This window comes from Oncorhynchus clarkii, chromosome 20 (genome assembly GCF_045791955.1).
Source record: "Oncorhynchus clarkii lewisi isolate Uvic-CL-2024 chromosome 20, UVic_Ocla_1.0, whole genome shotgun sequence".
Taxonomy (NCBI): domain Eukaryota; kingdom Metazoa; phylum Chordata; class Actinopteri; order Salmoniformes; family Salmonidae; genus Oncorhynchus; species Oncorhynchus clarkii.
The window spans coordinates 71,595,855-71,607,944 of NC_092166.1; the positions used below are offsets into that span (position 1 = coordinate 71,595,855).

The 12,090-nt window shown below is 40.5% G+C and overlaps 1 protein-coding gene across 1 annotated transcript; it reads right to left on the bottom strand.

Moving 5' to 3' along the window:
- Positions 1 to 1,863: 1,863 nt before the first annotated feature.
- LOC139376862 (polycomb group RING finger protein 5-B-like) lies at positions 1,864 to 10,513 on the bottom strand. Its single transcript, XM_071119824.1, has 9 exons — positions 9,630 to 10,513; positions 8,491 to 8,770; positions 8,069 to 8,165; positions 7,609 to 7,664; positions 7,389 to 7,448; positions 7,067 to 7,212; positions 6,233 to 6,331; positions 5,978 to 6,067; positions 1,864 to 4,024 (listed from the first exon to the last, which is right to left on the bottom strand). Exons 2-9 carry the CDS (start codon positions 8,600 to 8,602, stop codon positions 3,977 to 3,979), a joined length of 708 nt encoding a protein of 235 aa, XP_070975925.1. The 5' UTR covers positions 8,603 to 8,770; positions 9,630 to 10,513; the 3' UTR covers positions 1,864 to 3,976.
- Positions 10,514 to 12,090: the final 1,577 nt, after the last annotated feature.

A 12,090-nucleotide genomic window follows, 5' to 3' on the forward strand; every position in this document is an offset into this window, starting at 1 on the left:
TAGCCTCTTTTTTTATTTTTCTACTGTGTTATTGACTTGTTTATTGATTACTCCATGTGTAACTCTGTGTTGTTGACTGTTCACACTGCTTTGCTTTATCTTGGCCAGGTCGCAGTTGTAAATGAGAACTTGTTCCCAACTAGCCTACCTGGTTAAATAAAAAAAAATAAAAAAAATTGCCCATTCTTTTTTTTTTTTATTCCTCAACCTCTGTCAAGAGTTTTGGGGGTCATGGCTAGACAGCAATTTTCATGTCTTGCCATATATTTTCAAGCATATTTAAGTCAAAACTGTAACTTGGCCTCTCAGAAACATTTACTGTCTTCTTTGTGCGCAACAAAAGGTGGCGTTTTGTTACAGGTTATAGTCCTGCTGAAAGGTGAATTCCTCTCTGGTGTCTGATGTAAAGCAGACTGAAGTAGGTTTTCATCTAGGATTTTACCTGTGCTTAGCTCCATTCCCTTTCTTTGTATCCTGAAAAACTCCCCAGTCTTTGCCAATGTCAAGCATACCCATAACATGATGCATCCACCACCATGCTTGAACATAAGGAGGCAGTTACTCAGTGATGTGTTGGATTTGCCCCTAACATTGGGCTTTGCATTTAGGCCAAAAAGTTTAACATTACTATGCTTAAAGAGATATTCAATGTCTGATTTGTTATTGTTACTCATCTACCAATCATTGCCCTTCTTTATGAGGCTTTCAAAAAGCTCCCTGGTCTTTGTAGTTGAATCTGTGCTAGAAATGCAATACTTGACAGATGGTGTATGTATGGGGGACAGCGAAAGGGGTAGTCATTTCAAAATCATGTCAATCCCTATTATTTCCATATAAGTCCATGTAACTTGTGATTTATTAAGCCAAAATGTACTTGCCTAAACATAAGGGGTGAATACTTTTGCAAAACAACTATATTTTAGTTATGTATTTTTGTTTTGTCAACATTTAAACATTTGTAGAATTCTATTTTCCCTTTGACATTATGGAGTATTTGATCAATGACAAAAAAAACAAAAAAACAATTAAATACATTTTAATCCCACTTAGTAACACAAAATCTCTGTTTTGGCTAATACTGTATATTACCTTTACATACACAGCCCACAATCGGTCTGACAAAAGAATCAAGCAGCAGCAGACGGGGAGGATGATGCAACACAGAGCAATCCACTCAATAAGAAGTTGTGTGAGCAGCCAGGATAACAACAAGGTAACCCAACTAGACATCCAGCCCCTGTCCAACCCTCCATACCAGTCCAATTATAACTAAGCCTCCTTAAAGTGGCGGGTACTAATTTGCCCCTCTGTGCTACTCCAACAGTTTTAGTGACAGGCGTATTCAACGACTCATTCTGATATTTAGTCATTCTCGAACTGTTGACCCACCAAAATACCTGCAAGTTTCTTCTCTCACCTGTTATTACACTATATAGCAACAGATGAGTGTGAATGTATTGTTCTCAAATACAATCATTTCCCTTCATGTTAACATGATCAATATCAACATCTCTGCAAAAAAACAAAAACAAAATGAAGAACTGTAATGAGAGTTCTCGTTTCATGTCAGTTCTTCACAGAACATGATGCGTGTTTGTGAGAGACGGAACATCCTGAGACAGAAGGGATATTGTTGCATCTGTCAGTGTTTACTCAGTACATAAGCCCCACGAAACTCCTTCCCTAAAATGTACCAACTCTCCAGAGCCCCATGTGAACTTTGGGAGCCAGTCAGTCTGCTGCAAACAGTATAAAAATATCATAGACCCCTCGAAGCACAGGACTTCACAGCATCACTCTATTTTTCATCCAAATGATGAGCTCAGATGTCATCAGGTTGTCAGTTAAATCACAGAACTCATGAGATCTCAATTATGTTTAATATATTAAAAGGTCATTTTTTAGTTTCGTAACACCAAAATAAAAACAAAGTTACAAAAGACATTGTTTTCAGGACTCTTGAGACATCTTACAGTCAATGTGCCCTAAATCCTTCAGACCCAAATGCTGGTATGAGTGAGTGAATGTACGTACAGTATGAAGCCTGTAGGGAACTCTGGCCTACATACATGTATACAGTATCTGACCTTAAAAGCTCCCAGATAAGCATACAGGGAAAGCAGAAAGGACAAACAAAGAGAGAGAAGCAGCCATGTGTGCATTCCTACCCTGTTTTTCTCTCCAGTTGAAGTTGGGCAGATGTATTTCACATACTGATCGCTTTTCGCATCTAGAAACACTTTTCCTCCTGCCTGTCCAGTCAGATAAACATATCAGGGAATTCATCATCGTTACAACTGGTCCGACCAGTTTGGGCAGGAGGCAGGATCACTTTGTAATGAACCTATAAAACAAAGTTCATAGGAGCAAAACAGAATACGGGCTAGGAAAAAAAAAAATTGCTAATTTGACAAAAAGGAGTATTGGTTAAAGCTTTAGGCCTTTGTCCTGACTCCTGACTTAGAGGCCCAAAGCCCAAGCAAACCAAAAAAACAGTGTCATCAATGGCAGTCAAGTCAATAGACAGTAAGTAAAATAAAAACATTTATTTATTCATGAATAATTATTATAAATCAAGTACAGTTATGAACAATATTTCTACAGCTCTAATATCTCAAGAATGATTCTCAGGCATGGGTACATTTAAAAATATAATATATTACTCTAAGCAGCATAAAACTTTAACCATAATAATATGTACATGTTTCCTTTTCTGTCTTAAAAAAAATAAAAAATGAATCCTTGTCAGCACAAGGACAGGTTGGCTTCACTGCAAGGAACACACCTCAAATGGTTCACATATAAACCACATCAACATAGATTACAGTTTAAAAGGCTAAACTTGAGATGACTGGGTAATGAAGCAGACACTGTATACTCTCTATACCGAATCACTGTGAGAGTCAGCTTCAGTACACTACACTTCAACGCTAATACAATAAGCCTTATGCCAACCAGTTCTTACAGTGCCCAATACTATTCTGTGATCAAAGATCCATAATTGGCATAATTCATCTCGTACTACCATGTTGTAATGTCATGTACTTCAAAAAACACATTTATAGCTCAAAGGTCTAGTAACAATATGAAATGTACACACCACTGGTTTCCCTTCAAAACATGTAAGGAAGTATCTCTCTAGCCTAAAAAGATACAAAGATTAATCTGAAAAACTCAAATGTAATATCTGGTCACTCTGACTGGTGCCAAAAAAAGCTATTAGTGCAGGTCTGAGATTGGCAGGAGCCAGGGCAATCACACTGCAGTTTGGGTTGAGTGAGTGTGTGTGTGTTTGTTTGTTTGTTAAAAAGAGGCTTAACGTTTCTCTTCCCATCACGCAGGCTCCCGAGCCTCTGCCAGAGAGTGTTTGTTGATTTCAGCAACATGTCAGACTGGTTATAATAACTGAGCATGGGACAGAATGAAGACGAATGAGCTTCGGTTTAGACTCTGAAACCTTTTGGCAACATTAAGGTGCTCGGTCAATTGATTGATTGTGGGCAAATCTGTGGATATGTTATGTGCATTTTATAAAGAGAAAAAAATGGCTTAATTAAATAAAAAAAATGTTTTACTTTTCTTGTTGAAACAGTCAGGCATCCGTTGGAAGGCCTTGGAGTTGCTTGACTCCTCCCTATTACTCTTTCCATTTCATTTTCTGTACACACCAACTTGTATTCATCATGTAGATGCAGGTCAATCCTTGTCATTGGCTGGGTTACCAGGATGCCAGAGTACCTGGCTAATAAATACCATTTGGATACATTCATACATGTATGTTTCAGCTAAGCTTGTCTCGCTAGTTACTCGTCTTGAAGATCACTTTGGCCACAAGCACGGAATGTTCAACAACGAAGGACACAACAAAATTAAACAAAGTTCAAAATGTTGGGAAGGATTTGAGTCCCTGGCCTCAGTTTGATGCACATCCAGTCATTGCTTTTATTTGTCGATGAAGGCTTCTCAAGGGCTTTGTTCAGCCGAAGTCTATTCGTGGCCTGTACTCCAGGACCATGGGATATGTCTGAGGAGAGTGTAGAAAGACAGTGCTGTTTATTCTCAGTTTCCTGGAAGTTTATACAAAGACAACTTGCAAAGTAAATAGCCTAGCAGATGCTGGCACGTTCTGACGAGTGTATTTAACTAATGAGCTTTGCAATTCCATCTCAAATGGCCCATATTTCACAGGAATGGATGCATTGAGACAGAATTGCCCCTTTCAACTGACTTCAAGCCAAAGTTTTCATGCATGGTGTTTTAAGGAGAACATACTATCCTGTGAACCATCTCAGATCCCTATGGCTGACAGCTGAAAGAAGACAGGGGGCAGTATTGGACATTCAGATTAGAGCCCTGCACAGGCATGACATTTAAGACCAAACCCTGCGACATCCCGGCGACATTCAGGCCCTACCCGGGCCCAATTTAATCTGCGAAATTTAAGGCCAGGCCCAAACCTGAAATCAGAAATAACATTCTCTGTTAGCTGCTCATCTCTGTCTGTCCCTGCTCTGCATCTGCTCCATGCGCTCTCTGCGTGTGTGAGTATCCATAGAAACAGCTACGCTTGGATGTTGAGGAGAGAGAGCTGTTAACTAGCTACTTTTTAATCATTCTAAACTGTGACAAAACTCACCATTATTATTTTCTGTGAAGTAATCTCTCCTGTCGACTCGGATGATGTTCTGGTCTTATTCTATAAAAATGTTCTGGTCTAATATTTGACAATGTTCTGGTCTAATATTTGATGAGGTTGAATCACTTCTAACACCATGTTATGACAGTAAGATATGACTGTAGAGACACTGAGCAGCAGCGCAGAAGGGAGCAAATGGCTCCGCTTCAAAATGTTAGTGATCAATTTAATCATTCTATAAAATGATACCCAAGCCTGGCTCGTACCCCAGTTATTGGGGAAAAAAAAAAAAAAAAGGCCCTACCCAGCGCTAACCTGATGTATAATGTCAGGGCCAGGTAGCAGAGCTCCAAGGCATTAAGTTATGCTTTTGGGATGTCTCAATTAATTATCTGCAGTCAGTCCAAACTTTACTGCTACTGATGATTTCTAGGGGTTTGCTGGATATCCATCTATAAAACACTGTGTAGCGTTACAAATAAATCTAGACACACACACACACCCCTTCACACTTATATCTCTATTGTTGTATTCTACTAGGCTTAGTCTGGCCTAGTTTGGTGTGGCACAAGGTCAGGGCCTGAGTCTGGTATAATGGGTAAAAAGCCCCCCCCCCCCTCTTTTTGAGGGGGAGACATGTAGTTTAAGGTAATCTTTATTTATTTTTCATAGGCTGATGAGCACAATATCATTCAACTTTCGATGCTTCTTTCCATCCACTTGGCTCTGTTTAACATGAGCGAGTTGTTCAGGATGTGGCAACATGACAAGGCTTAACACCCAGCCCCTTTAATAGGTCTAATGCCTGACCGTGGTACTAGTGACAGTTGGGCAAGAAGACGGAACTACTAAAGCTGAACTGCTAAAGTAAAGACAGCTGGTCGGAGGGCAGGGACAGGCATTCTGTCTTCAACAAGGTCCAGGGGACCGCATAGAAACTGTGGTATATTTCCTCACCATCAACATTTGGCAGAAATAGTCCTCTATCCATCGTTTCTGGAATTGTCTATGCTCTGACTGTCTAGCTTTCATTTGGGTGATTATTAGCAAGCTGGACAGACAAGAAAGTGTATGAATGTAGGTAAAAAAATAAAATAATTATGTGTATCGAGTTCGTTCGTTCCCCCCCAAAATCAAATCAAATTTACTCAAACCACCCACGGGCCGGATTGGAACCCCTCGCGGAATGTTTGACAAGCCGTGATCTACGGTGTATTGGCTATTAGGGCGGGTATGGAAGATTTCTGGGCATGCCAGAGAGAACATGATATCTAAGAACCGGATGAGACAGGGGAAGTGTGGAGGAAAGGACAGAAACAGGACATGATATAAGAGACTCACGTTGTCACCGTGCAGCCTCCAGCGGGTCATGTAGATGAACTCCAGAGTGTGGTCCTTACCCATGATCTCCCCGTTACACAGCACATCCAGCTAGCGAGAGAGGACAGACACACACAGAGAGACAGAGAGAGACAGATAAACACGTGCTCGCTCGGCCCATAAACAAAGGCACGTTATAGACATTTTCTATACCCATCAGCAGTATAATAAAGTCAAGTTATGTACATTATAAAATAATAACAGTAGTAATCTTACCTCACAAGAGCTTGAAAGCTTTAACTTTAGACTGAGAAACTTCTTGATGGTTCCCACCGTGACTCGACTAGAGCAGCGAAGGAACTTCTTCATTAAACACTGGGGTAAAGAACAGGAGCATGTTTACTGTACATTCATATAGCACACAGAGTACATGCAAAGAATACCTGAACTGGCCCTGAGCATGTTGAAAGAAACACTCACACAGAACACTCCCATCGGAAGAGGAAAAAGTTCAAACACACATACCCCAAAAATCTGAGTGGGCACAAAATATGTGAGGGGTTGTAGAATTTAGCATTTTTTAAACACCCAAAACAGCTTTTTCCTGCAATCTAGAGCCATAATCATTATGCTTAAGTCTATGTAAAAAATAGGTTTATTTTTCTGCATAGCTGTCTGTATTCTCCTGACTGGTGGTTCTTCTTTTAAAGAAACTAAATATGCTTCTCTGCATCTCTGATTTAAAAAAAAAAGAAAGATTGAAATTAAATGTGAGTCTTATTCAGTACATTTAGCAATTGCTTACTTTTTTAAAGTCTACGAACCTTGCCAGCAGGCATGCCAGCTAAGATAGATAGACAAGCTAGCTACTCTAACTTGATTGATATCCTGAAATGGCTTTTTGGTAGCTAGTTATGAGGTTGGGAGATTGGGAACCAATCTGGGCTGGCTAAAGACAACTTCATAAAATTGCTAGCTGGCTAGTAGCATTACAGAGAAACAACAACAAAAATATGTTTTTGTATTATTATTATTTTTAAACAGGACAAATCTGAGGGGGCACGTGCCCATGTTGCTTCCTATGGGCATGAAACTGCTACACACACACACCTTTACTGTGTCGTCTGCAGCATGTCCATTGTTGTGGAGACAGTCCAGGCAGATGGCTATCTGGGGGTCACTCCTGTGATAATCCTGACCATCTTCATCACCATCCTCATCATCACTGAGCCCAAGCCTAGACCCAAGGCAGTCTCCTGTGGTATAGCAGAGCACATGTGATTTTAGGAGATAATACTAGCAAGCCTGGCTGAAAAAGGTTGTCCAATATCAGTGCTTTACTCTATTCATGTGTAATGACATACTTATTACATTTTATAGTAACACAGTACAATTTGTGAGAGTGACTTAGTTACTGAGATTTATTCTGTACCTTGTCCATTTTCTTTGGATTTATTCTTCCTCCAGAAATCAATCTCCTGCTGTTCCTCTTCTGGTCAACACACACAGTCATAAAGAATACAGAAGAAGTACAAGGTACTTTCATGAGTCTCATTACATCTAATGACAAGTCTCCTCTAAAGAGTGACAAAGTATTGACTGACAGATTATTTAGAAATATGTCCGTTTTTTCCTAGATGACAAGAACTCACTGTCTCGTAATCCAGGTACAAGCTTGAAAATGATTTCCTCAAGAGTATTGTCCAACCTGAGAAGAGAGAGGACGTGACACGGGTAAGAGAAAGAGGAGGCGTGGTTTGTGCTGACAGTGCACTTGCAGTATTCAAAGCAAAGTGAAGGCCAAGTGTTTGTTGTTAGCTTCACTCAGAAAAAGAGTTTCAAAAGGGTTCGTCGGCTGTCCCCATAGGAGAAAACTTTTTGGTTCCAGGTAGAACCCTTTTAGTTTCTATGTAGAAGCCTCTGCGATAAGGGTTCTACATGGGACCCAAAAAGTTCTACCTGGAAACAAAAAGGGTTCTTCAAAGGGCTTTCCGATGGGGACAACCAAAGAACCTTCTTTTGTTCTAGATAGCAGCTTTTTTTCTAAGAGAGTGTTGTTGTCTGTCAGGGATGGTCAAAGCTAGTGGAGGACTATGTTTGTATATGTCATACCTTAGCATCTCTAGAGGGTTGGTTTCATGGACTTGAATGCCACATTTGGGACAGTCATTACTGTCTTCAAAGTGCTGGATGATACAGCTCTTACAAACTGGAAAACAAGAAAAATCACACTACTATTATATTGTGTAAGATGCTTCGAGTGTGTGTGGGAGAAGATGGGAGTGAGTGGACGTATAGAGATGAACACGTAATATCTTAATTTAACCAGTTTTTCACAGCAGGAAAATAATCATGTAGCAACAGGACAATTATGTGGATTATAATTAATGGAGATTTTTGTTGGGGTTGAAACTTTTTTCATCTGACATTTAAGTGGAAATTAAAACTTTAGAAGCCTTTTTAAAACTTGAATACACTACAATGTTGCATTACCTGGTGCACAGGAATTGTGTGATTGTGTGTGTGTTACTTACATGTGTGCAGGCACTCAGTGACCGTGGTGGGTTTGATCAGGTAACCTCTGCACAGGTAGCAGGTAATGAAGTGGTTAAAGTCTTTGACCAGGGGTGTCCTCTGAGTGGCCATGGTCAGCCAATGCAGAGCTGGGGAGGTCAGAGATGAGGTCAGCAATCACAGAGGTCCCTGCAGCCCCTGACACTGCTGCGGTGACCCCTGTATCGTCTTCGTCTTCATCATCCTCAGCCAGTACTCATCGGCTGGGAAAGCCATTCTTCTAAAGACCATCTCAGATTACTTGTCAGACAGAACGTAAGGCAGAACAGACAAGAAAGTAGATGATTATGCCATGTGCTGCACGCAGGTGAGGTAACAACGTCCCAGGATGACATTTAAATAAAATGTGCAAAATTAAATTTAAAAAACAATTTACCACATTTCGGAATACACGACTTGCCTACATGCTTGTCAAAATCATACTTAAAAAATGACTCGTCACGCTGCCACTAGAGCCTGCACCTGCTTCATCTATCCCCATCATAAACCATGCATTGACAACCAGATAGCACTGTTTATTAAACACGTCCTACTGACAAAACACGTGTAAATTAACTATAAATAGTAGTCTAGGAAGACCGAAAAAGTCGGTACATGGAGGGGCACATAAAGGTGTTAGCGTCATACAAATGCCCTCGGTTTACTAGAACAATCCTTGACACGCAGTTAATAAATACAAAAGGACCACACGCTTCATTGTGAAAATCCGTAAGCTACACACTAAGCTATCTCATCGTAGAGAACGTCACGGTTAGTGTCACCTGTATCATAACAACATTGAAGCCCCACACATATGGCTGCTGTCTGTAGCCACTACGACATTCGCGACACACCACATACTTTAAATAAAGTTGCGACTCGCAAGGAGATAACGGATGAAGTAAAGTCGAGCTAAATAAACCTGTTCTATAAACGTTTTTTAAAAAGCACTAGCATTAGCAACCTACATACAGTTATGTCACACACGACAGACGAAACATAAGCCATCATCCCACCCCCAAAGTTTGACTGTAGGCTATAACCGGGATGATAAACCGATTATTTTTAGGCTATTTTCTGTCTGAAATGTTTGAACAACATAGGCTACATGTTTTCTTACCTCGTAACATCTCTACCTTTTCCATTAGGATTTATTATAGCTGGTCGAATGAGAATAATTGGCTGTCCGTGACACTGCGTTCTCTAGGTGGTATCAACTACGTAGGCTAGTATGAAACTAGTGGCAAGAATACGGAATTGATGGTGCGTTCATGACAACTGGGAACTCGGAAAAAACGAGCTCATAATGGGAAAAATCGTGACGTCAGTGATCTTCAGGTCGGAAAAGTCGTAACACTAGGATGCCGCGTTCGAAGCAACTGGGGACTAGGAACTCGGAAATATCCGGCTTTTAGACTTCAGTGCGTTCATGACAACTGGGATCTCGAAATAAACGAGCTCCGATGGTCTTCTAACTCAGGCATCTTTCTAGAGTTCGGACTTTCCGACCTGAAAAATCACTGACGTCAGGATTTGACCTTGTGTTTTTGCGAGTTCCCAGTTGTCTTGAAAGCACCACGATGCCCGAGTTTCCGACTTTAAATTCAGAGTTGGATGACTGTCAAAGATTTTCCCAGTCGGAGCTCGTTTTTTTCCCCCGAGTTCCCAGTTCTCTTGAATTCACTGAAGTCGGAGGTTTCCTAGTTCGGAGTTCATGCCTGATCATATCGATAGTGTCATTACACAAAATGGTACGCAGCATCATCTGGATATCTGTGCAAGAAAAGTTCAGCGTTCACCTTCTGCTACCATTTCTGTCAAGCCATGTACGCATCGATAAATCCAACGTATGCACCACACAGAACGCACTACAACTGTTTCTGCAATGCAAGCACAGCGTTCCATTGGAAATTAATGTACTTCTGGTGTACCAAAATACACAATTGTTGTCGGTGTGATCAAGGCGTCAGAGTTGTCTTGAGCGCACCATTGTTGCGTTCATGTGCTATTGGAAACTTGGGACCTCAGAGTTCAAATGAACGTAAGCTATATGCGTAGTGCTTCCTATTGGTTGATTCTGATACCTCCCAAGTGGTACACATGGGAAAAACCCGGGATCCGACTCTGTCACCTGGGTTAGCAAGTCGGACATTTGAGTTTCCAAGTTCCGACTAACATTCGAACGCGGCCAATTCACACGCTATGTGAACACAGGTTATTGCTGTATGGTACGTTTGACTTAAGTCTGTATATAAAAAAACGGAATCACGCTACACATTAACTCATTCTGTGGTTTATGCAGCGCACACTTCCTTTCGGGAACTAGGATACTCAGACATTTCCTACTTGCTAACTCACATGTGTCAAACTCATTCCAAGGAGGGAGGAGTGTATGCAGGTTTTTGCTCCACCCTGCTTGATTGACGAATTAAGATCACTAATTAATAAGGAACTCCCCTCACCTGGTTGTGTAGGTCTTAATTGGAAGGAAAAAACAAAAACTTGCAGAAACGCGGCCCTCTATTGAATTAGTTTGACACCCCTGTGCTAACTGGTTGAACGTGGCACGTGTATAACTACAACAAGTTAGAAAGTTTGAAATGTATGCGTTTTCTAGAACCAACTATCAAGTGATTGCGACATTACTACTGGTAGCCTACCGCATTGCAAAGCAACACATTGAAAAAATCCAATGCTTGCAACACACGCAGTGTCACGCACCCGCTACGTAGTCCGGCAGATGAGTTGCAGCGGTGTGTATTGCCAATTAAATGAATGGCCTTCTGCCAGAACACATACAGTTTGCACGAGGTTATAGGTCTACTACAACCCAAATAAGTAATATTTATAGGGTAAAACAAGTCCTATCCATATAATATCCATACAAATGTGTTCATCGCAAGTAGGAATTCAGGGTCATATTCAATACAAAAACTATGTTTTAATTGACATATTTAGTGTTGGCAATGGCCAAGAAAAACAGGAAATCCAAATTAGACACACATTAAACATATACACGAAGGTTGTACAGCAAATTCCGCTTATTACGCCTGCTACTGCATCACTGTAAAAACAATTGAAGTTGCATCAACTTTAAAAAATATATATCACACAAACATTTAAGGCAACCAGCTGCAACACGATTTCTAGTTTCCTCAACTTTGGCATAGGCCTATATCAGTAATGCAGCCTATGCATGCAGCTTTCCTGTCCCAAAGTTGAGTAAACTAGATATTGTGTTGCAGCTAGCTGGTTGTTTTGATTTTTATGTGTTTCTTTTTGTGATATAAGATATGTTGTTTACCATAGGTTGAAGGCCTACAGTAGGTCCGATAATCACGGTCTGCCACTGGTCGCTGCTATAATAAGGGACAAAAAGAATGGGGTGCAATTAAACACAAATAATAGTGCTCATTTATGATGAGACATCTGTGTCCATGATAGATACAATTTGAATTGTATCTCTTTCTCTTTCTCTGACTGAGGCAGAGATTTATTAACTTGGTGATCATGTTGAGAATGCTTTTATAGGAGATCAATCAAAGTTCCTATCAGTGGATTAACATGTGAGAGGGACCAAT

Excerpts from the sequence above, each read along its gene's own strand:
- LOC139376862 (XM_071119824.1), bottom strand. The coding sequence starts at position 8,602 with ATGGCCACTCAGAGGACACCCCTGGTCAAAGACTTTAACCACTTCATT. Across the intron at positions 6,068-6,232 it reads AGCTTTCAAGCTCTTGTGAG|CTGGATGTGCTGTGTAACGG; the intron begins GTAAGATTACTA and ends CTCTCTCGCTAG. Across the intron at positions 4,025-5,977 it reads GGAGGCTGCACGGTGACAAC|ACATATCCCATGGTCCTGGA; the intron begins GTGAGTCTCTTA and ends CACTCTCCTCAG.